This window comes from Trichomycterus rosablanca, chromosome 10 (genome assembly GCF_030014385.1).
Source record: "Trichomycterus rosablanca isolate fTriRos1 chromosome 10, fTriRos1.hap1, whole genome shotgun sequence".
NCBI classification, from domain to species: domain Eukaryota; kingdom Metazoa; phylum Chordata; class Actinopteri; order Siluriformes; family Trichomycteridae; genus Trichomycterus; species Trichomycterus rosablanca.
In genome coordinates this window covers 3,020,562-3,046,066 of record NC_085997.1, presented here as the reverse complement: position 1 = coordinate 3,046,066, position 25,505 = coordinate 3,020,562, and the positions used below count along the sequence as shown (strand labels likewise).

The 25,505-nt window shown below is 39.5% G+C and overlaps 1 protein-coding gene across 4 annotated transcripts; it reads right to left on the bottom strand.

Moving 5' to 3' along the window:
* Window positions 1-5,271: 5,271 nt before the first annotated feature.
* rnf157 (ring finger protein 157) lies at window positions 5,272-25,170 on the bottom strand. 4 transcript variants are annotated; one of them, XM_063002760.1, is made up of 20 exons: window positions 24,774-25,170; window positions 23,089-23,207; window positions 21,167-21,255; window positions 20,947-21,093; window positions 20,578-20,695; window positions 19,912-19,975; window positions 19,772-19,815; window positions 18,852-18,899; window positions 18,118-18,189; window positions 17,583-17,742; window positions 17,041-17,147; window positions 16,484-16,719; window positions 14,447-14,555; window positions 13,927-14,035; window positions 13,657-13,838; window positions 13,141-13,206; window positions 12,296-12,344; window positions 11,554-11,673; window positions 10,180-10,214; window positions 8,769-8,847 (listed from the first exon to the last, which is right to left on the bottom strand). In XM_063002760.1, the coding sequence occupies exons 1-19, from the start codon at window positions 24,859-24,861 to the stop codon at window positions 10,180-10,182; spliced, it is 1,962 nt and encodes a 653-aa protein (XP_062858830.1). In that variant the 5' UTR covers window positions 24,862-25,170; the 3' UTR covers window positions 8,769-8,847. The 4 variants fall into 4 exon arrangements, with proteins under 4 accessions (XP_062858828.1, XP_062858830.1, XP_062858832.1 ...); XM_063002758.1 differs by lacking the exon at window positions 10,180-10,214 and having other exon boundaries at window positions 5,272-8,847; XM_063002762.1 differs by lacking the exon at window positions 11,554-11,673.
* Between the last annotated feature and the right edge of the window lie 335 nt (window positions 25,171-25,505).

The window sequence follows — 25,505 nt, the reverse complement described above, 5'->3', positions numbered from 1 at the left end:
ACACGAGTGTGTACTACTTGGTGGGAGGAATAGCCGCTCGTTCACTCTACCAAGTGCACTACGGTATCTTGTAGACGCAATTTGAAACACCGTACACGTACATGCGCATGCGCACTGCTACGACCTTGTTGCGCTACAGAGCCATCTGTTGTTTAGGAGGAGCTCAAAATAAAGCCAGAAGTAAATAGACATCAGATTGTAACTGTTTCAATACTTTGCTTTAAACGTACACATAAATATGGGGCAAATTTATGGAAATTATAGTGTAAATAATACGTACGAGAAGTACAAAAGCACCTTACGCACTTTGCGCAGCCGACGCAAATTCACGACACTTGCCCGGTACGTAAGTAGCTTCGTGAATCGGAGCATGCGTACTGAGGCTCTCGTTCCCTATGTGTGTTTTGATGAATAAATGCGCTTTTATTTTGACTTTGTGCTTATAAATGTTAACAGATTTGTATGTATTTATGTATTTTAAATAAACAAGGACACATATATTCGGTCACTATTCAAAAAATACACATTTATTCACCCAGCAAGCACACGTGGTATGAGTTAGCCTCCAGAAACTAGAAATCTGACCGCTTTAAACATCTGAATTTACCTACAACCCTACTGAGAGCAGCTACTTGTATAAATATATGAATTACAATATTAATATAATGGATTATACATACAGAGCGCTTATAGAAGCAGAAATCACTGCAATTAGCTTAGCAGCTAACACTAGCGACTAAGCTAACTAAGCGTACTGCTACTAAATAATAACCTTTGGTTGGCGCTGGCCTTTTTTCAGCTACTGTACATTTACTTCTTTACATTTTCTAATTTTTCTACACTTTTTAGGGCGGTACGGTGGCTCGGTGGGTAGCACTGTCGCCTCACAGCAAGAAGGTCCTGGGTTTGATCACCAGGTGGGTCGGTCCAGGTCCTTTCTGTGTGGATTTTGCATGTTCTCCCAGTGTCTGCATGGGTTTCCTCTGGGTGCTCCGGTTTCCTCCCACAGTCCAAAGACGTGCGAGTGAGGTGAATCAGAGAAACTGAATTATCCATGACTGTGTTCGATATAACCTTGTGAGCTGAGGAATCTTGTGTAATGAGTAACTACCGTTCCTGTCATGAATGTAACCAAAAGTGTAAAACATGACGTTAAACTCCTAATAAACAAACAAACAAACTTTGTGAAACATAATTACTCACATATACATACTCACACACAAACTAACATACGTACACACTTGCACATATACATACATACACTAACACACTTAGATTCTGACACACAATTATGCTTAATCATACACACACACACACAAACACCCATACCTACACTGTGACACATTACTCACATTTAAATACACACTCATACGAACATACACACACTCACACATGCACAACCAACACAGTCTTGTTCCAACTTTAACACATACAACATTTTAGTGACTGTATTACTTGCATCTTTGCACAATTGCAATTTGCACAATATTGCATTCTTTTGCACCTTACTCTTTGATATCTCTGCTGCTATAAAAAACCCTTCGCTGCTAACTGTTTAGCAGAATATGTTTTTGTAGTTACTGTTTTTAACGGTGTATTTTTTATCAGAATCAGAATCAGAATCAGCTTTATTCGCCAAGTATGTTTACACACACAAGGAATTGGTTTCCGGCTGTTGTTAGCTCTCTACAATTTACAAACAACACAATATACAGACAAGACTATGTAGACAATGTACAAATTTACATGTTCAGCAGAATTTGCATATGTACAGAAAATATAAAAATAGTGTAAAATAAATAGTTGAGTAAGGTAAGATGCAGTTACGGTATTATACAGCATGTATAAAGTGCAGTGTGGCATGTAAACAACAGTAAACAGCAGTTCAATTTTTGTTATTGATGAGTTTGATGGCATTTGGAAAGAAACTGTTACAGTGTCTGTTTGATTTTGTGTTCAGGGCTCTGTAGCGCCTGCCAGAGGGTAGGAGGTTAAAGAGTTCGTGTCCAGGGTGTGAGAAGTCTGTGATAATTTTCTCTGCCCGGTTTCTGGTCCTTGTTGTGTATAAGTCCTGGAGGGTGGGCAAAGGAGCACCGATGATTTTTGCCGCTCTATCCACCACTCTTTGCAATCTGCATCTGTCCTGTTTTGTGGCTGAACTGAACCACACTGTGTGAGGAAGTACCGTGAAAGTAGCAGCACAGACACGTGTATTATTTATTTATTTTATATTCTTTTAAAGCAGTAAAAGCTGGAGAAGCAGACGCGAAATGAGAGGAAACCAAACCAAGACGAACTCTGCAAGGGTGCCAGGGAGTGTTATTAGGATAAATGATTATCTGTTAACAGCATTGATAAGCTAAGTTGGCGACCATGCTGCTGTTGTAGTGGTAAATGTTTGTGTTGTTTATGTTCATGCTGCTTATTTTGCACAAAGTGTTTAGTTTTTGTCTGTGTCTTTTAACAAGTACAAATAAAGTACATATATTGAAATTGTATCTAACTACTTGATTACTGTCTTGATTTGCACACACTTAAAAACAATGGTCGATATGATGGTTTATAGTCGATATAATGGTTTATTTGCATGCTTAAAGGCTTATTTGCATGTTGAAATGTAGTCCTAATTATCGTCGGAAAAAGAAAATGCAAACCACATTAGATGTTAGTCCATGGTTTTGTTTTGTGTCCTTAATGCCTCTTAAAGCTAACAGAAGCGTATATCAATCTCTAACATTGTGTTAGTATTAGTAGTAAGTTTCTGAATACTTTTGCATTGCATATACATAAATGGGGGCAATTTTTATGGAAATAATCGTTTAAAATTAGACTTACGGAAAGACCGCACTTTGCGCACTTTTTGCAGTTTGCGCAACATACGCTATATGCGTAAGTCAGGTTCGTAAATCGGCGCATGCGCAGTAAGGCGCCCGTTCCGTTTGTGTTTTGATGAATAAGTGCTCTTTTCTTTTGACTGTGCTTATAAATGTGAAAATTTGTATGTATGTTTTATTTTAAATAAACAAGGACACGTGTGACACTATGGTTCATCTGTACAATATTCGTTATTCATATGTGCAATAATAATAATATTAATAATGTAAGTATTTTAATTATGTGTGAAATAACTTTTTAACTTTCTATTTGCAAATTTTTCTTTATTTTTTCTTTGTTTTAAATTATTAGAGTGTCTATTCTTCTACATAAATAAGAACTGCAATTTCCCTCTGGGATCAATAAAGTATTTTTGATTCTGATATATTCGGTCACTATTAAAAAAGTACATATTTATTCATACGTGGTATGAGTTAGCCGCTTGGTGGTGATACGTCATGATTGTACCGTTGTGAAAATTAAAGTAATTAAAGCACAACAATGGCAACCTGGCAGTGGTGAGGCTTGAATCAGCAACCTTTTGATTATTAGTCCAGTACCTTAACCGCTAGGCTACGACTGCCCCTATTGTTGGGAAAAACAAATTCAACTCAAACATTTATACATTTTTAAAAATACAAATCAAACCCGCCATTAGTTTATTTCATTTCACTTTTATCAACCGCTTTATTCTAGTCAGGGTTGTGGTGGGTCCAGTTCCACCGCAAGGCAGGAATACCCAAGGAAAGGCAGCAATCCACCAGACACTTTGGCCAATCATGGTCAGTCAACCAGCTGACTGATAGCACTGCTAAGATTCGAACCTGCAGTGGTGGCTCAGTGGGTAGCACTGTCGCCTTACAGCAAGAAGGTCCTGGGTTCGATCCCCAGGTGGGGCGGTCCGGGTCCTTTCTATGTGGAGTTTGCATGTTCTCCCCGTGTCTGCTCCAGTTTCCTCCCACTGTCCAAAAACATGCACGTGAGACGAATTGGAGATAAAAAATTGTCCATGACTGTTTGACATTAAACTTGTAAACTGATGAATCTTGTGTAATGAGTAACTACCGTTCCTGTCATGGATGTAACCAAAGTGTAAAACATGACGTTAAAATCCTAATAAACAAACAAACAGCAGTGGTGGGCGAGAGTAACAGACTGCTGTGCCACTCGAGCAATCTTACCTGTCACTAGTAAACACGTAAATCTCTTCATTTTCTAACATCAACACCAAAAATAAGACCAAAACACTTATTAGTATCAGTAAGAAATGTTTATTGTTTTGTTTTTTACATCTGTACGTTCTGGTCTATAAAATGGTCAATGAATAGACTTAGTCCTTCTCTAACCACAGAATGATTCTTCCACTGATGCAGATAAAAATAAGACAATAGACAAAAAAACTATAAATATAAATACACATGATGGCAGAAAGAATAACACTGCTGTGAGTTTGTGTTAATGATGGAAGTTGTTCATCTACATCAGAATAATTCATGAATACTGAACTTACATTCAATGGTGATTATTTTACCACACGACTACACATCTCGATTGCTTTCTGTGTAAACGGGACCTAGAAAGGTGGCCGAGGCTACTGTAAACATCACATCTACTGCAAATGTACATCCTTGTGATGAAACATCTACTGACCTTCAGAATTCATCTGCTAGTGTTACACGCGCCACGCCTGTGGTCTGCTAAAACAAACACAGACCTAACTATGAATGCAGAAACAATGTTAAATTCACATTATTATTTATACTATAATATCCTGTTTCCTGTTGTTCGCCCGTCCAGTTAATCAAACCCACCGGGACCTTGATCAAAATAAAGCGGTAGTAAAACAAACAAAGAATGAATAAATTACTGAATGACTTTAAATACTAGCTGCAATTTTCATGAAGCTGTTGTTAATGAGAACAAAGCTAAAGAAGAAAACGACAGGCACCAAACAAAAACAAATCTATATATAGGGCTCTATAATGGGGTGAGGGGGAAATGATGTCAATTTAATTTAACATTTAATCATTCATTAGAGTCTTGCTCAAACACCTCTAATGTATCCTTACAAAATACTAAATTAAATAATAATACTGAAATAATTAGTCAATGATTTTGACAGTTCTGATACAATAATTGAATCAAATGCAAATGGAGTGTCATCAACGGACACATCAACCATTTTTAAAATGAGTGCAGATCCATATAAAATGCAAAAAGTCTGATGCAAAAAGCTGGACACCCAAATATTACAAGTGTCACTATTACAGGGAACAATCAGAAACAAAAGAGAAGATAAAATATTAAAAAACTCTGTTTCCAGAAAAAGAAATTTTGTAAAATACAATAAAAACAAGAATCTTTAACTGACAAGAGGACAAATGAATGTTTCGGCTCAGCAGCAACTCGATCGTATGTTGTAAATATAAACAATTTAAATTTAATGCCTACAACACAGTGACAAAGACAATAAGGACATCCAGACTGTTATAAGCAACAGATGTAAAAGCCAACACCAGTGCCACGTCATGTGACTGGCATTGTGTGAATGAACCATCGACGAGGAGGCGAACGTTATTTTGTGATTTTAGACAGACGTGCTGCCTTCTTTTCTAATGGCCGTCTTTCCCCAGGAAGCCTATGATTATTTTAGCAAGACGATGCCAGGACGCATTCTGTATGCTCTACAACAGTGTGGCTTCATAGACACAGAGTGCGTGTGCTTGACTGGCCTGCCTGCGTCCAGATCTAGGTCTGGGTGTCCTATTGAAAATGTATGGTGCAGCATGAAAATGAGAATCATTAAGTTCTCAAGTGCCATTAATATGAAAGATGGAGGGAACAGTGGTGAACATTCCCCCGTCCCAACTTTTTTTTTTTTTAAATGTGTCATCAAATATACAGGGTGAGTCAAAATTATGTTAACACGTAGGCATTAAATTTAAATTGGCTAAAACTATTTATTCACAAAACGTACTTCATATGTGTAAGATGATTTACAGGACACAGGACAGTCTCGACCTGTTTGCCATCATGTTCAACACACAAAATCCAGCAAGCAACAGTACCATTTAAAGCTGGGACACACATTTTGTGGGGAATAGATCCATTAGTGTTAACATAATTTTGACTCACCCTGTATAAAATACAATGAAGTTGATCGGTAAAAACATTAAAAAAAATTTAACTTTTATCAGGTATATAAAGATTCAAGAGAGATAACAAAGCAGATTCTTGTTCTTGCTGCATTTTCAGAAATGGGGTTTGTAAATTGTGCCAAAACGTTTGCACATGCATTGCAGATTTTCAAATTCAGCAAATAAACAGTAACCATGCATAAAAATTTACTAATGTTTGTTCCCTGTAGTTTGGTAACATATTAATCAGTGGAGTCCAAAGTTTGGCATAAGACTGTACATGACCTGGCACTTTGCTTGGCAGAGTGACATCGCTGTGTGGTATACTTATTTTAAGATTGCCAGGCTACCAGTATTACATGGAAATGTGGCAACAGTGACCGTTTCACTAGCAGTCTATCAGAAACACAGACGCTTCCATCAGTAAACAGAACGTGATTGTACTTTCTGATATTAAATATGATATGAACACTGTTTGCAGATTAAACCTCTGCTGTGTGTGTATTTTTCTGATATGGAGTTCGGGCGAGGCAGCTTTATAGCTTTAGGTTTTTATGTGGATTGTAACATGCACAGCAGTAAGAGCAGCTCAGTGAGTAACAGTACAGAATTGTGTTATTGCTCTAAAGTCCAGCCCAGAAACCCTGTTTTGGGTTCTTATCATGATATAAACTGTTTATTTTAATCATTTCACAGACTGCTTAGCAGTTTTTTTAGCGTGTTACTAAGTATTTGCAGCATGTGTGTGGTGCGTGTGGATAAAAAACAGGAAATATTTTTTTTAGGTAATAGATTGTGTACATGCAGACGAGGAGTTGATTTCCAGACGGGAGCTGTTAGTTTTTAGTTGTTTTCATGTTTTTAAAATGCATCATTTATAACTACAGTGCTATAAACGTGTAAATGCCCCTTCTCGGATACCTTCTGTTATTGCATATTTGCCCCTGTCATTTTCAATAGAAAATTGACAAACCTGAGTTGATGGCACTGTGCCAGCCTAAACAAACTAATTTGACCCATGAACCAATCCAATACCCACTAGCCTGTGTCCTTGCCTGCCCAGGTACCTCACACAGACATTTACATTCATGGCATTTAGCAGATGCTTTTATTTAAAGCTCTTATGGGCTTTGCTCAGGGGCCCAACACTGGCAACCTGGCAGTGGTGGGGCTTGAACCAGGGACCATTCACATTTACATGAGCAGCATTTAGCAGACGCTTTTATCCAAAACGATTTCCATTATGACTGTATGCAATTTAAGCAAGTGAGGGTTAACGGCCTTGCTTGGCAGCTGTGGGGCTTGAACCAGCACCCTTCTGATCACTAGTTTCAGTACCTTAACCGCTGAGCTACCACTGCCCTAAACAGCCTGACTTTACCATGAACTGAACATTATATTTACATTTCTACCATTTAACAGACTCTTTTATCCAAAGTGACTTACAGTTTAAGCAATTGAGGGTTAAGGGGGTTGCTCAGGGGTCCAACTGTGGTTTAACAGTGGCAACTTGGCAGCAGTGGGGCTTAAACCAGCACAGTTCTGATTACTAGCCCAGTACATTAACCATTAGTGGAACCAAATCTACTGTACAGTGTGTGTTTGTCGGAAAGAGTGAGGGGGTGTCCTGCCATTCCAAAATATTTCAACAACTGTTGGGACAGATCATAACAGTATGCAAAGCTAGTAAGTGGAATATGTTTGTTTGGAGGAATTCACATCATTTTAGTAACAGGAAACAAAACAGTGACAAAACAAAAATCTGCTTACACATCATCATCACATGAAAAAGCTTCCAAAAAGGTGGAAATCAGATGGAGCTAAATCCAGACTATAAGCGTCTCTCAGTCTCTCAGACACGACCGATTACTCCTCCTCCCACCCCCACCGCTTCCAACGGAAATATAAAAGTGCGGAAACTTTTTGAAGATCCCTCAAGAAGTCCACTGCTTTGTAAAGCATAGATGCCACTATATTGTGAGGAATAAACACAGCAGCGCACAGGAGTCTGGGAAATGTAATCAGCCACACGCTGTAGTGTTCTTAATGAAAGTGCGCTGTCTCTAAATTCACCACATAATGGCGTGTTTCTTTATTTGTGTGTGTGTGTGCGACCATGCGTCTTAAATTAAGGGGAAAATCACCTTTTAATGAGAGTGTTGGAAACGTTTTAATAAATAATACAAACTGTGTTTCCACTTAAGTTTCCAATGTGTAATTTTCTGTAATATAGTTATATTAAGGTTTTTATTAATGATCCGATATAATTCCATGTAACAGATATACACAGGCAATCCGAAAGGGGGCAAATACTTTTTTACAGCACTGTATATAATCCAGTGTTATTAGGTTTGTTTCCACAGAGACCTGCAGAGCTGTTCCATAGAATTAATAACTCATTTCTACATCTACATTCCATTTCTTTAATATTGCTCTCTTATAATAGATCTAAAGTTCTTCAAGAGGTTTCTGTGGTGAGAACAAACCTAATACTTAATACTTCATTCCCATCAAACCTACCAGTATGTTCCTTACATTCACTGGTACCGGTGCTAATCTTTAGCCAAAAAAAAATCAGTAGTAATTATTGGGTGAAATCATCCGGCATGTGAGTTTAATAACCCTCATGCTGGTATTGGTCAGGGCAGCAGAGACTGATCCTCAGTATGGAACTGTTGGTTTCACACAGCCAGTGGTGTGTGACGCTTTTTTGGTGAGTTTTTCGGACTGGTCCCCACGTTCGTGACCCCCGCGTCTTCCAGATTGATGTTTCTGGGGGAGGCGCGTTGATGCAGAGATTCCTGGGAGCGCTGGTAGGACTCGAGGTAGAGCAGTCCTGTCGGTCATACAGAATACGGAATACGTAGGTCAGTCAGGGTGGAGAATTCACTGAGGTGAATGACTACGGGATGTGAGGGGTGTAATGAAGTAAAATGACTAGGTGCGTAAAATAAAAAGGCTATAAACAACACATTAGTTTATCTAGACTGATGATGCACTGATCAGTACTTAGTGCTTGTTGTACTAAGCTGTCTGCACCCAATTTCAGGGAATACTTAGTCACAATTTAATTGACAAACTTTGCTTGTTGTGTATTAAACTGGAGCCGAAATGTGTGGTTTACACACCAGTTTTGGCAACCAACAAACTGCATATCTCACCCTATAGATATATTAATGAGGAAGGATGGTGCAAAAAAGGTGACAGTAAAACATTAGGTGTAGTCTTTACATATTTCATTTAATTCTAACCTAGGGATGGGTCTACCCATGGTTCAAATTACATTGGGGATTGGGATGGGGGGGTATAACCCTCCTAGTAATACTTAGACCCCCTAAACAGAGGTAAAAACAACAGTTCGGGGGGTCATTGCTTAGCTTATATATAAAGTTGACCCTCAATTGTCATTGTATAGTTTACACTCTGGGTCTAACTAATTATAATCAATAAACTCACTCACTCACTTTTATAATCATTATTATCGTTATTATCGAATCCCAGCTTTTCAATGGGCGCAAGGCACACAGCCTGGACGGGACGCCAGTCCATCGCAGGGCAGACATACACACACCCATTCACCTATAGGGCAATTCAGTGTCTCCAATTAACTTGACTGCATGTTTTTCAGACTGTGGGAGGAAACTGGAGCTCCCGGAGGAAACCCACACAGACACAGGGAGAACATGCAAACTCCACACAGAAAGGACCCGGACCATTTCACCTGGGGATCGAACCCAGGACCTTCTTGCTGTGAGGTGACAGTGCTACCCACTGAGCCACAGTGCCGCCCAAATAGAGCATTTAAGAATTATTAATGAAAAATGAGAAGGTTTTCTATTTCAGATCTCAGTCAACACGATTTTAATAAACACTCAGTGACCACATTATTAGGGTCACTCAGCTTGTATAAACATTTACTGGCCATTTCTAAGATCCTGTCATATAGATGTACTTTGTGGGGTATGCATTACTGGCTGTTGCCCGTCTGTTGCTTTATACACCCTATACATTTATGCAACGACACCCTCCCCTAAATCACCCATCATCGAATGCTGGGGGGAGAACAGCACCCCAACCAAAACAGAAAGCTTCTCTCATGTACCGAAAAACAAATAATCTGATAGATGAATTATTTGTATATGAATAATTCCTTGCTGTGAATTCATACCTATTCTTCAACGTGAACAGGACACGAGTCCTCATCTGTCCAGACAAAGATGAAGGTGATGGAAGGAAAATACAGAAACACACAAAGAGAGAGAGAGAGAGAGAGAGAGAGGCAACACTTTTACAGCACAACAACAGAAAATACAATCAGACCATCACAAAAGAAAAAAGCTGGACTGAGACAAAGAGGCTGAAATGTACAGAGATGATTATGGACTGGCGTACATTATCATAATCGCTAAATGCTGAGGGATAGATGCACCGATGTGTGATTGCTGTCAGGTACAGTTTAACTACATACTAAGGCCCTACCTCATTCACGGCATGTAATATGTAATTTGCTGTGAAATTTAAAATTAAGGTTTGTGTTTAGCAATTTAATATTTTTCATTCGTGCAGCGTTCAAGTGCCTCACATTTACTAGTTAATTTGCACCATGAGGCGTCCTAGCCATCCTACGGCAATTCAGTTAGCAATCGGTTAGTCAAAATGTAAAGTGTGTAAACTGTAAAGCAGCTAAAACACGACTCGGGTAACTGAGTCTGGAAAATTCCCAACCAATTCTTTGGACACAGAGAATTTTTGTATTTGAGACAGAACATGAAGCCTTAAGGTAGCTGTGCTGTGTTTTGTAGCTTCCATTTATTCTATCATTCTACTATATTTAATAAATTAAGCACATTTTCCTGTGAATTTAGTAGGGCCGCAGTTATTACGCTGGTTTATGAACTCAAACATGCAGTTATCATGCACATGCAATTAAGTAAGGATTTGCAATTGCACAGTTTAATTTTGAACTGGACTTTCAGCTCTATCATCTGTCTGCACACTGCTGCTACAGTACCCCTTCTGTTGGCTGGTCGATGGCGCTGCACAGAGATGGGGAATAATGGAGATCAGTGCTTGACTCAGTACGTGTTACTGATCGCTGTATGTGAAGCGAATGGCTTAAGAGGGCCGTACTTAACACACAATCATACATGACAGGTAACTGGGTAACTGGATTCGACTAGTTTGGGGGAAAAAGGGAAAAATGCATGAATCAAATACTAAAAAAGCAGCGTTAGGGAATGAAACGTAATGATGGTGCAGTTAAGAGTGAAGAGAGACAGAAAGAAATGCACAGCAAAGCACAGCATGAAAAACACTCTGCGTTAGTTTTGTGATGGATACATAAAAGCTCAGTCATACACATCAACCCCCCAAAACACCCACACACACCCGTACATACTAACAAGAAACAACCTGGGAAAGATTAGAGGAACCCGTGCAGCCGTTAGCCCCCTTTTAGCAGGGTGACGGGTGGAGTAAGCACTTTTTAAATAGCACTATTCAGTACTGACCCCCCCTTTCAATTTTAAACAATGCCACTCACCAGCAAATTGGCCATCAGGAGCCTGTTCATTGTCCAGGCCTGGTACACAGTGGGTGTCAGATCGCCCCTGATTGTTATTGTCAAACTCTGGACAAGGCACCTCGCTCCCCCGGCGCCCACCTGCAAGTGAGGTCGGGACAAAGCAATAAGCCGCAGGAAGTTCGCACATGCAGATTAGCACAGACGACATGAGAGTAATGAAACCATGCAGATAATGTATTAGTCATAATGTCCATTTATTAATGAAATTAATACAGCCCATGGTCATACACACAATTCAAAACTTTACTAGACCTTATTAATTCATTGATTTATTTTCAGGTTGTTACCACCCCTCCCTCAGACATAGCCAACTCTCTGTATCTAGATGCCCAACTGGCTGATAGCACCAGTGGGGACTTGAATCTTGGATCCCTGCAGCAATACCCCAGTGTAATAAGCCTAACTTTGCCGCGATTTTTCCCAGGCTTGAATTATTATCTTTAGATATTATGGGTGTTGGTAAATGACTATTTATTTGATAAATCTGTGACTACTGCTCAATGCCCTTCATACACACAGAAATGTAACATAACTAAATAATTCTACACAGTAACCTCATAAAATTGATCAATACTTATGTGTTAAACTATTTAGTAACAGACCAGTATGATCTATTACAGCACTGATAAATGCTTCTCTTCTTTACTTATACAAAAACTAAATAGTCATTCAAGAATTTCAGACAGTCAGTTATATTTACCCTGGTCTTTGGTAGGAGATGCACAGTCCTCCTCGGTCACATCATTTCCCTAAACAAAGCAAAAAAGGCATTAATCTTTATTTAAATTAGGCTAACATCCATCAAATGTGTCTGGTATATAGTAGTAGAAAATAATCACTCAGTTTTGTATTGTCAAGTAATAGCATTTATACATAAAAACCTTTATTAAAATGTTTGTCACATACACAGTCATACACGGTACAACTGGCAGTAAAATGCTTTTGTGACTGCTCGACCACAATGAAAAAAAGTGTAGAAAATTTAAAATTGAAATATTATTTAAAAAATAGAAGCAATTTAAAGTGAACCAAGTGTGCAAAAGTGACAAAGTTGAGCAAGAACTGAACATAATACTGTACATTGTGCAACATGAGTTCTGACATTAAATACAAATACAAATACAAATCTATATAGATAGATAGATAGATAGATAGATAGATAGATAGATAGATAGATAGATAGATAGATAGATAGATAGATAGATAATATAAAAATATATATATATAAATATATTAATTTAGTCTAAATTTAGTCCTGATTGCTATTTTGGTTGAGGGCCCAAAAAAGCTCCGTCTCATCCTCTCTGTTTTGGCTTTTAAGGCGCCAAAGAGCCTTCCAGACCGAGAAAACAGTCCATTATTTGGATGACTGGGGTCCTTTACTATCTTCCTGGCCCTTGAACAGCACAGTTTTCGCCGAATGATGCGTTCGTCTGAATGCACCACCCTCTGGAGAGCCTGCCTATCCTGCTTGGTGCTGTTTCTGAACCAGGCTTTTTTAATTGGGATCACATTTTCAGTTAGGTAGCATAATGTTGACCTCACCTCTGAATCCTGTTCTTCAATCACCGCTACCATGTAGCTGAGCTCGTAAGTCTCACTGGGGGTCTTCTGTCAATAAAACAAAAAATTATCATTAATAATGCACCGAATTATCAAAAGTATGTGGAGACTCAATCCTAATTATAAATATCAGGTGTTTTTGGTGAACCTAATGTTAACAGGTTTCTAAAATCAGTTACGTATAACAAATTTATAGGCTTCCGATTGTTGGGGCAAGTTTGGTGTGGAGGACGTCCAGTGGCCTGTACAGAGCCCTGAGATGAAATGAACTCCCACAAATACCCACAGACACATTACTAAATCTTGTAGAAACTATACCCTGAAAACTGGAGTCTGTTATAGCCACAAAGATGGGGTGCCTCATTTTATTGGATATACAACAGGCTTATAATTAGGTGTCCACACACTTTTGACCATTAATTGTGCAACGTGTTTGTCATTCATCATTTGTGTCGGCTTTTAAACTGTATATTTTACGTTCATATAGACGGCACTCACCTCGCTCTCACGTTGGGAAGGTGTTCGACTCTCGGGAGTGTTCTCGTGCCTCTCCTCCCCCTCAGCCCCGGCCAGGTAGGAGCCGGACATGGAGGAGAGCGTGCCGGTGCTGATGTGGGACGTCTGGCTCTGTGAAGACGCCATGGACATGACCGACTGAGCCAAGCTGCTGCTCACGGGGTCTGACGGAGAGACGCAGGGTGAGGGGGGTTTAGCACGTGAGGGTATCGTTATTTACTGTAGTGCATCAAAAAACACAGAGTATCCTACCGTCAGGGGAGGTGATGGTGGAGGACAGGGGGGTGCCGCTGCACGAGGAACGCTCAATAGCGCCACATGAGGACAGGGTGAGATTATCGCTCTCTGGAGTAACACCACTCTGTGAACAAAAAAAACCCCACAGGTTCACAACAGGTCGCCTAATAAACCCGGCTAATACAGTTCAGCTGGCTGCATTGTCTTAATTTGGACATATTCAGTTCCCTGTGCATTCTGGTGACCCCTTGCTGGTTGCTTATCCTTGCAGAAATCCATAACCGCCTGTGCCGACGCTTTAATCAGACAGAAGTAGTGGTTGCAGCTGCAAAACATTGACTCCTCTTTTGGCCCTCCCTCCCTCAGACACCGCCAGACCGTTTACTGGCACAGCAGAGACTTGAACTCGTAACCTCATAGAGGTAATCTGAAGTACCACATAAAGAAGCTTCAGGTACCACCAGGGTGGATTGTAGCTAGATCTTAGCTCTAATCCTATCCTAAGCTCTATGTGGTTTGTGTGAAGGTTTTTTACCTCTTGCTGGTCGACAGGCAGTTTCCTTCTGCAGGCCTGAACCTCACATTCACTGTAGGACTTTTCATCCTCCTCCTCAGGCAGCACTGAAGAATTCTGGGAGAGCGACCTAAAGAGGTATCAGATAGATAGATGGATGGATGGATGGATGGATGGATGGATGGATGGATGGATGGATGGATGGATGGATAGATAGATAGATAGATAGATAGATAGATAGATAGATAGATAGATAGATGATAGATAGATAGATAGATAGATAGATAGATAGATAGATAGATAGATACTTTATTAATCCCGAAGGAAATTAAGGCCTCAGTAGCAAGTTACATAAATCAAAAAGTCAAAAGTAATAGTACACACTACAGAGATTCACATTGTACAAACAAGTATCTGTAAAACCACAACACTCAGACAACACACAACACCAAACAGGACCTGAGGATGCAGATGGAAATGTTATTTCGGTTAACACTACAAGGCTGGTATATATTATAAGTTACAACAGCTGTAAAATATAAATTATAAAGTAAAGTAAATTATAAAATGAATTATAAAGTGAATCAGATGTATACTGTATAAGTCACAAGTTTATGTTCCTGTAGGTCATGACAGTCTGAGGATTTACATTATTTTTGGCTCTTTCATATAAGTGACTGGTTTAACTGCACCTATTACAAGGAACAGTGGTCTCTGTCAAGGTTGGGAGGAAAACCTAAACTCCTATCCTATGCTAAAAACATTTGTACAAGCCGCTCAGGTGGCGCAGCGGTAAAAAGAAACGCGCTGCAACCAGGGCTGGATTCTGAGAAGCGTCGTATCGAATCCAGCCTTGCTTTACCGGTTCGAAGCTGAGTGGCTATATGAGCAACGATTGGCCGGTTGCTCATGCGGGGGGTGGGACAAAGAACCGGATGTGGGTCTCTCTCTGTCAGAATGCGATTGCGTTCTCTGCCGGCTGATTGGAGGCGCTTACACAGAGATGGGAGGGGGTGCCCTTAGGGTGTGTCTCTCCGCATGCAACGCTAGGTGGCGCCAAACTCGTCAATGTGTGGGTGGCAAAGATGCATCTGGCTGCTGCTCGTGTTTCGGAGGGGATACGGGTTAGCTTCAATCACCTCCGTCAGGGCAGGGTTCGGCATAGACAGAGAGGAAGCACGATGCTAATTGAACAATTGGATGCGCTAAAAAGGGGAGAAAAACGGGTAAAAAAAAAAAAAAAAAAAAAAAAAAAAACATTTGTACAGACAATTAAAACATAAAACATAAAACAGGTCTGCAATTAATTAAAAGCTGCTGGAAAACGGGTTGACCCCGTCCACAGTGGAGTTTTATTCTTGTGAAAGCTATGGTATGGAAGCTCGGAGAGTGTGATAAGAAGGAAAGAAAATAACCACCCTTTATACTCCCATCAGTGACCTTGAAGGACAGCGGAAGATTCCACCGTTAACAGAGATTTCTTAGCTAGAACATACTGGTCTAAACCAACAAGAACTGGGTTGTTGTAGCCTAGTGGTTAAGTTACTGGACTAGTAAGCAGAATGTCGCTGGTTTAAACCCCACCACTGTTAGGGCCCATAAGCAAGGCCCTAAAAACCCTCAATTGCTTAGACTGTAAGTCGCTTTGGCTAAATGCCGAAAATGTAAATGTAAACTGGGTTTTGGACGTCATACAATGTAATTGACATACTTCTTGTCATGTACGCCACTTTGCAGTAACATTCTATTGTAGCAGTATTCTTGAAATACTGAAATATGACTACTGGCAATCATGCCCTAAGCATATCAACACATTCTAAGTAGTAATTGATCATGTATTAATGCTTGTAGTGTAAATTAGCTCAGTTTCTAATCACAGATGTGGGAGAAAAAATGTTGAGATTCGAACCTTGGTCATAGTGGTAGACTAACAGACCGCTGCACCACCTGACACTGTGAACAGACCTGTACAGTATTAAATACACTAAATGGATAATAATTAGGAGTGCGCACCCCTCAGTCCAAGCTGTAAGGGGTTTGGTGGGGTGCGTGACTCACTTGGAGCTGCTCTTCTTCAGTTTGAGCGCCTGGCCGGAGGTGATGCAGTGCTCCAGTTGAGAAAGTGATTGTACAGCCGCGTGATGGCTGGCGTTGGCGTACGCAGGCAGAGTTCCAGAGATGTGAGCCTTCGTCACGCCTTGCCGTGCCGGACCGGTCGGTGAGGGGTTCAGGGGGCCGTTCAGAGCCTCCAAAAGAGACACGGCCTCAAAGCCTGGAGGGAAGTGTTCTGAAGCCTGAAACGGGTAAACAGCAGTAGGATGATTAATCTGGAGGTTGTGTTAGTGCGCGGTAAACATGTTCAGTACACTTACGTCATTGGTTCTACATCTGGGCTCGTTCAGGGACGGTGCTTTACACCACAGGCTGCATTCCCAACATTTTACAGGGCAATAAATAGTGTTCAAAGATTGCTGTAGCATACAAGCACACTTCATATTGTGCATCATCCACTCTGTACATCAAGCCCTCTCGACCACTGCATGTTAGTTGTCTAAGCACTTGGAACAGCACTACTTTAAAAAAAGAGTTCAATAACTGATTTAGCGAATCATTACCGAATGCTCTTCGGAGTCAGAGGACCGCGAGCTGATGGTTGGATTAAAACCCGTAGTGGAGACAGGACTCCTCCTCAGGGCTCGAATTTGCAGCAAAGCTCGAAATGCTGCAAAAATATCAAATTAAATAGAGTTTATCAGAGGAAGACAATGGCAAAGGCTTTAAAATAGTACATTAAAACGTTGAGAGTTTAAATTGTGAGCCAAGATGCAAGATACAGAATGTTGCTCATCTTATAGACAGAATTGTTGACACTTGTGCTGGTTGTTCAAAGTTCATCAGGAATGAATGGGAGAAAGGAGGACAAATGATAGCATATTGGGCAAGTTGGATCTGTCTGAAAACCTAGTGATCCCTCTATACTTTACGTCATCCTACACACTCCCGAGAAGAAGACGTGTCTAAATTCTTAGATACCTTAAAATGCTGCCTACTAAGGTGTCTTATTTCTGAACGATATTTTGACTGAATAATGAGGGAGCGTCTGATGCGACCCCAGCATTCAGGAGTAAATTAAGATTTAGGATAAAGAAGCACTTACGTAAACGGCAGATGGGACAGCAGTTAGCTTGATAGCGCAGTGTGTCTGCACAGGCGTTACATAAACAAAGGTGTCTGCAGGGAAGTATGAGCGTATCGCGCACGTCGGACAGACAGACCACACACTCCGCGCTGTTATCGCTGATCTCGTCGTCAGCCGCCTGTAAACGACAGTCACAGCTCCATTCAATTGTCTACACGTCAATATTTATAACGGGGTAAACAACTATTCTAGCCCTTTTGTTTTTACTATAGTTTATATAGTGCTATAGTAAAGTCAAATCAAATCTCTGTTCTAACCCCCAACACGATTAACTTTGCTGAAAATTAAACATAATGATGCACAGTTTAAGATTTAAACCCGGATCTCAGTGGCTGTGTGTCAGCAATGTTTAGTTGATGTACGCACTAGAAGTATATTACATTTTTCAAAACCTCACTGTACAGAAAAAAAAATACTATATAGACAAATAAGAGGTAAATAAAAACATGAATCCATTTAATCAATACGTTTATCTAAATACAATAAGACTTACTTTTGATTCCTGGCAGTTGTATTTGTTTTCTATACCATAGATTTCCTGAAGTAAATAACTAACACCATCCACCTAAAAAACAAAAGTAAAATTTCATCAGAACTGAAAAACAATAGCATAATAATGAATACTACATGGCCAAAAGTATGTGACACCCCTACTGATTCAAACGGTGCAGTGTTTTAGCCACACTTGTTGGTAAAAGGTGTATAAATATTTTATTTAAAATGAATTATATGCTTAAGTAAGGACCTTTCTGTCTCCTCTGTGCTTAGCAAGGTCCATAAGGAACTTCAGTGGCCTGCACGAGCTCTGACCACAACCCCAATGATTGTGAGCCAGGCCTTCTGGTCCAATATCAGCATCTGACCTCACAAATGACTTTGATTAAATTGAAACAAATGACCGTAAATACACTCCAAAATTGTGTGGACAGTTTTCCCAGAGCTTTCAGGTCAGTGGTAGCCTAGTGGTTAATGTGCTGGACTGTTCAAACCGCCCTTGACCCTCAATTGCTTGAACTGTATTCAGCCACAATTGTAATTAAATTGTAAGTCGGACAAACGTGTGTGCTAATCGTCATTAATGTAAATAAGTGGATGGTGCCACAAAAGGTGTCCATGGTTTTAAAATAAGACGTCCAACAAGCTTATGGTCAGATGTCACCAAACTTTTGGCCATAACGTATAGCCCAGAAAATACAGACAACGTTTAATCACATAGTCATAACTCACTACTTGTTTCTGCTTCAAGGGTTTCACACAGTAGCTGCCGTCCATGTGCTGTAAAAGATCAAGCCATCGTATGTTTTAGTTAGACGTGGTTTTCATTCTTGAATATACAGTAGTGTGAATAAATAAATGAACCCCCTTTCTGGTTGCCTGATACTGCACATTTGCCACACTGAATGCTGCCTGAACAACAGCAAATTTTACACAAATACATCCAGACTTATCCAACATATTATCCTGACATACTGAGTTCCCACTTGGTTACTCAATCAACCAGATAACCAGATTGAATTAATGAGCAAACTAGTTTTACTGAACACTTGATTTAAGTCCACCAACAAGAATATAAAGATTTTCGAAACATGTCAGTCTGGAAAATCTTACAAAGCCATGTCTATGAGACATGTCTTAGGACTCCACCAAACCAAAGTAAGAGCCATAATCTGAAGTGTAAGTGGGTTATGCGACATTACAGTGATCCAAAATATAAAACCAGGCTGAAATTTAATGGTTAACATTAAACAAAAGTACGTTTTGGAGTGCCGTCAGGTGGATTCTGACTCCTGGTGATCATATGGATGGCTTAATAATAGGTCATAAATTTTTCCTATAATTGTACCTATCCATCTCTTCCATCTGGTTCTCCTCATTAAATATGAGAGGTTAGGTTTGATTTGGTAGAGGATTATTTGGCTCGTCTGCTTTGACGGCAAAGTATTTGGACAGAAATTGCAGCCAAAAGTGGCACAACTGGATATTAATTTACTTTTTATATGAAGGACACAGTTGCTGTTCTTTAAAGAAATGAAAGAAAATGTCTCATAATAATTGTGTTGGTTTTTATTACTGAAATTATTCAGTGTAGCAAATATTGTAACCGCAGAAGTAATTCTTCACCCCAACACAAAGAATCCACAGCATACCTTCTCAAAAGTTGCAAGTAGAATATGAGAATGTCTGAAATGCTCTGTAAAAAAAAACCCCAAATCATTCATACTGGTTTGTCAATATAAGCAACTATTACTTATTATGTTAAGCAAATGAACGTTTTACTGTAACTCACCATCTTCATCCACCACTGCCTGAATCACCATGGGGAAGACTTCTTTATCCATATCGAATAAAAGCTGAAGATACATAAACATAACCACTTTTACACCATGGACACAGAGAATACCAGTTTCTGAGTAATATGGCACATAGGCAATCATTTTGTTATATCAGGACACAATAGTAGAATAGAAGGAATTTGGGTGGTGCAGCGGTCAACCGGGCAACTGTTCTATCGACCAGCCAGGTCAAAAGTCTGTCAGAAAGAATGGTCAAAGAGATTCCTTATTACTCGTCAATATAAATGTAGAAATGTAAATGGAGAGCAGGGTGTGACTCCGTACGTGATACTGCTCTCTATTTAAACAGGTGAAAGCAAGCAGTTGGCAACTGGACACGTGTGCTAAAGGGTTATGTTAGATACAGCCCTCCTCGGTCAGTGTAGGGGTCTACAGCAGTAGAGGAGACACGCCTGGGTAACTGGATATGACGAGATTAGGGAAAAAAGTTTTTAAAATCAGTTTTGATGCGTTTTGAGAGTGCAGAGTTTGAGAGCTACAGAATCTTGACAGACTACTGGAATGGGATGTCCAACAAGCTTCTGGTCAGGAGTTCACATGCTCGTAGCAGTGCGACGTTTATGCTTAAAGGAAGAAATAAAACGGAAGTAGAATTTTACCTCCTCGTCCGACCACTCGGATAAGTTGACGGAATGAGAGGGTAAGAAAAACTGCTGGCAGACGCCTCTCTTAAAATGCACCGTCTCGGATTTCAGAGCCGTGTCCTGTGGCAGGTACCTGTCAATACACCACAACAGAGGAACACAAATGATCACCAACATGGGGTGGGGAAAGGGTTTAAATCTAACATTACAGCTTTTTAATATTATTGCCGCTAACTAAAAATATACTCATATATCTACCCAAAGCCTCTCATTACAGACAGTTAATTGTGAGTTAGTGCCCATCGTCTCGAGTAAAATGTGAAAACGTTCCATTGGTTTAATCAACAGCAAGTTTCATCTCAGCCTATTAATCATCACACTCACACTGGCACACCGTTGTGGATTTCCTCGATCGCTTGGTAGTAAATCGTGATGGCGACTTGCATATCGGCATCGAATGTAAACTCGATATTGTAGCAACTGTGGCTCTTTCCGGCCTCATTACCAGGCAGCTTCATATCTTCACTACATCTGTAAACAAAAACAGAACACTTAGCAATTATAGCAGCTAAAGTCAAAACATGTTTGGTGTTGGTAGTCGCACCTGACCAGTCGGAGCGTGTCTTTACGGATGTTGATGAGACTGCGGAGGGTCTTCACCGGCTCGTGAGGTAGTGGAGCACTATAGGGGAACTGAAACATAAACAAAGTAAAAAAAATAATGCAAAAAACAGAATCCAAAGCCAACAATTTCCAATAAGGCAGTCACAACTAATTTCACAATCTATTTAATATTCTATTGGAATATTATCCAGTCAATATTATAGCCAGTGGTAGTTGTGGCACTGTTTGGCCCCTAAGGAGGGCCCTGATCTTTGCACTTATATGTTATTTTGGATAAAAGTGTCTGTGAAATGTCAGTCTTATTCAAATTCCTTCTATAATTCCTAATGCACCTCTTAAGTGTTAATTCGCTGCAGGTGGAAGTTCTTCTATATATCAAGGTTTCTGTCTCAGTTTCTCCAGCTATTGTATATGTAAATGTAACTTTCTCTGAAGCCATGATTCGGTCCGGTCCAGTTTTCCACTGACATGGAACATCCTGCAGTGTTTTGGTCCTGGTGATCGAGCCTCACTGGGACAGCGGATAAATGTGTGGCGCCAGTTGGTATGGTAGGGGATCCGATCACGCAGATCTCATGCTATTTCCAAGGGCTGGTTTGTTGCAGACGGCTGGAGCAGCCTGTCATATCGTGACATTCAATTCTCAGTCATTGTGGGTTATGGATGTTTTCATGTCTTTCAAGGCACATCAACCAGGTATTACCACTCACAGTGTGAAATATGGTGGTGGTAGCACCATGTTATAAGAAACCTTGCAGGCACTGTCTGCATAGGAGTGATGACTAAATTGAGATGTATTTTGACTGTAATGATCAACAACAGGTTTTTGAGGCACTATAGGTCTGTATTTATTGTGTGAAAATCACACTTGACAGACTCATCCGCATGATGAGAGGCCTTGAGCTCATGAGTGCTTTTATTTTAGGGCAGGACAGGTCTGTTCCCATCCCTTCCCCCTTCCCTGAATCACAGACCAAACGGAATTCTGTGTATTACCCACTAAGCTTCAGATTAAATCCACATCACCACTGTCTTTTAGAGAGGGGACAATCTGTTAAAGCTCAGAAATACACTCTCACAAAAATGTATAGAAAGCATGAACAGAGAGCATGCTTTACACATCTTCTAATACCCATAATTCAACCTGTATGTTGATATACTATATGGCCAAAAGTATGTGAGATTGTTGGACATTTCGTTTTAAAAACCATTCTTGTCTTCTCTTATTTGGGAAGGTTCCCCCACATGATTTTGAAGCGTGTCTGTGTACATTTAAGCCCTTTCAATCTAACACTGGTCGGGTAGGGCTATCTCACAACTGACCTTTAAATCCATCCCAGAGATGCTTAGCGGCATGGGTGGCTGTTCCACGAAGCTCCATATAACACATAAAATGAACAGAACAATGTGGATGTCTGTCTGAGGCAATATGGCTGGGTAGTGGGAATATACATGAGCAGAACTGAATACTGATTGGTGTTTGGGGTTGATCCGCAGTAATCCGCACCACGACTCTCCGACTATTAACATTTGCTACAGCAGCTGACAGGTTGAATGTAAACTGAGCTGCTCTTCTCCAAAAGGTTCAGCTGAGTTTATAAGCATGGATCTGTTTCTGCGGGGGATCGCTGACACCAAGCAGGCTGCAGTTTCGCTACATTTATATAATTTTATTATTGTAACTGAATACAATCCAAGCAATTAAAGCTTAAGATTGTTGCTTAAGAGCCCAAAAGTAGCACAAATGAATCGACCAAATCCCCCCACCATAGACAAAGCCAATCATGTCTGTATGTAGACACCCGACCGGCTGAGAGAACCACTGGCGGAATTTATAGCTGCGCCACCTGATCGCCCAAAAAAAAACCCCGTTTGTACTGAGCTGAGTGAAAGTTATCTTACTGTTACTGGTCTGTTTCCCAGAAAGTTAAGATCAGTGTTTTCTCCGAACAGGTAGCCCTCAGGTTGGGCCGAATCAAATTTCTCTCCTCCCATGATGAAATGGCTGGCAAAGTAACTCCCTACACAAAAAAAGAAACAGCAAACATGAAAACACGTACAGGCACAAACGTCAAGGCAAGAAACCTCTCAATATATTTTACAATTAAGTCAAATTGTTCTATTTTATCTATTATGCATCCCAAAATATTCAACTGGTTTGCACTTGGAACTGATGTAGTTTTATTTCTAATGGGTTACGATAATTTAGTAACACTTCATTACAGTTAAAAAGATTTACAATGTATAATTTAACAAATGATGTAAATAAGTCTGATTTATTTCATTTATGAAGATATTTTTTAAGTCTGCTAGTTAAAAATAGCATTGTGGATCTTTTTTGTCCAATTCTTTTTGGTCAACCATCTTTAATTCTTAAGGGTCACTGTGATTGACTTTTAATTTTACTCTTCAATTTTGTGCATAGTTAAAATACATTAGTACACTGCTTAATACTATCATACGTTTGGTACAATATAATAACATTATAATTACATGCACATCAAATATTTTTTCTCTTAATTATCCTTAATGAAAATATAATTGTTACTATTATTGTCATTATTATTATTATGATTATTATTATTGTATCACTGTTATTATTCTGGCTGTTATTTCTTGCTGCTTTTGGGTGGTTATCTGTAGACTGAATTGTATAGATTGATAATAATAATAACAATAATAATTATTATTATTTTTATAACTGGTCTTATTTTTTTGGCTGTTATTTCTTACCTCTTTTAGGTGAGTCTATGTAGGCTAAATAGGATAGAATTAATTTTGTTATTTCTTGCCGCTTTTGGGTGGGTATCTGTAGACTGAATTGGATGGAATTATTATTATTATTATTATTATTATTATTATTATTATAATTATTATTATTTCTTACCGCTTTTGGGTGGGTATCAGTAGACTGAATAGGATGAAATAATAATAATAATAATTATTATTATTGTTGTTGTTGTTGTTATCATTGTTATTATTATTATTATTATTATTATTTCTTACCGCTTTTGGGTGGGTATCTGTAGACTGAATTGGATGAAATCATTATTATTATTATTATTATTATTATTATAATTATTATTATTTCTTACCGCTTTTGGGTGGGTATCTGTAGACTGAATTGGATGAAATCATTATTATTATTATTATTATTATTATTATTATTATTATTATTTCTTACCGCTTTTGGGTGGGTATCTGTAGACTGAATTGGATGGAATCATTATTATTATTATTATTATTATTATTATTATTATTTCTTACCGCTTTTGGGTGGGTATCTGTAGACTGAATTGGATGGAATCATTATTATTATTATTATTATTATTATTATTATTATTTCTTACCGCTTTTGGGTGGGTATCTGTAGACTGAATTGGATGGAATCATTATTATTATTATTATTATTATTATTATTATTATTTCTTACCGCTTTTGGGTGGGTATCTGTAGACTGAATTGGATGGAATCATTATTATTATTATTATTATTATTATTATTATTATTATTATTTCTTACCGCTTTTGGGTGGGTATCTGTAGACTGAATTGGATGGAATCATTATTATTATTATTATTTCTTACCGCTTTTGGGTGGGTATCTGTAGACTGAATTGGATGGAATATCCACCTCCTCTACTCCAGCGTGCTGTCTGCTTGTTAAAGCTCCCATATTTATTCAGTTTACAGGGGAACTGAACCCAGTGCTTCAGATTTATTCCCTCCTGTGTCTCTTCAGAAACGCCGCAGTTCAGTTCTTGTTTCTGGATCCTCTGGTTTTTGCGTCTGCATGGATTAGAATCGCGTCTGCGGCTTCCAGTACGAGCGCTTTTTGTTCGGTCGCGTCCCAAACCATCTGTTCTGTTCTGTTCCGAGACTCCGGGCTACCTCGCGTCGTGCAGCAGCATGGTTCGGTGTGGATGCGGCGGGTTCGAGCCGCTGCTGGATCACCTGGTTGCTGTAGCCGGGCTGTACATGGTGTTCGGACCCGACAGCTCGGTGATGCTGCTGACCGTTATTATGATCCGCACTGATGCTGCTGCTGTCCGCACTATGGCCGCTTCTCTCTCTGACGTCATCCAGCAGAAGGACCGCCGACCTTCCCAAAAGTGTAAAAGCACTGCAGTGCAGCCAAGCCACCAGTATTAACCCCTTTATACCCTGTACATCATTCTACAACACTTATTAACCCCTTCATACCCTGTACATCAGTCATTCTACAACACTTATTAACCCCTTCATACCCTGTACATCAGTCATTCTACAACACTTATTAACCCCTTCATACCCTGTACACTATTTTAAACCCTTTATGCT

Coding starts and splice junctions, on each gene's coding strand:
- rnf157 (XM_063002758.1), bottom strand. CDS start 24,861: ATGGGAGCTTTAACAAGCAGACAGCACGCTGGAGTAGAGGAGGTGGAT. Junction 17,148..17,582: donor CTGTCCCATCTGCCGTTTAC/GTAAGTGCTTCT, acceptor ATATTTTTGCAG/CATTTCGAGCTTTGCTGCAA. Junction 8,848..11,553: donor TCCTGATGGCCAATTTGCTG/GTGAGTGGCATT, acceptor TATGACCGACAG/GACTGCTCTACCTCGAGTCC.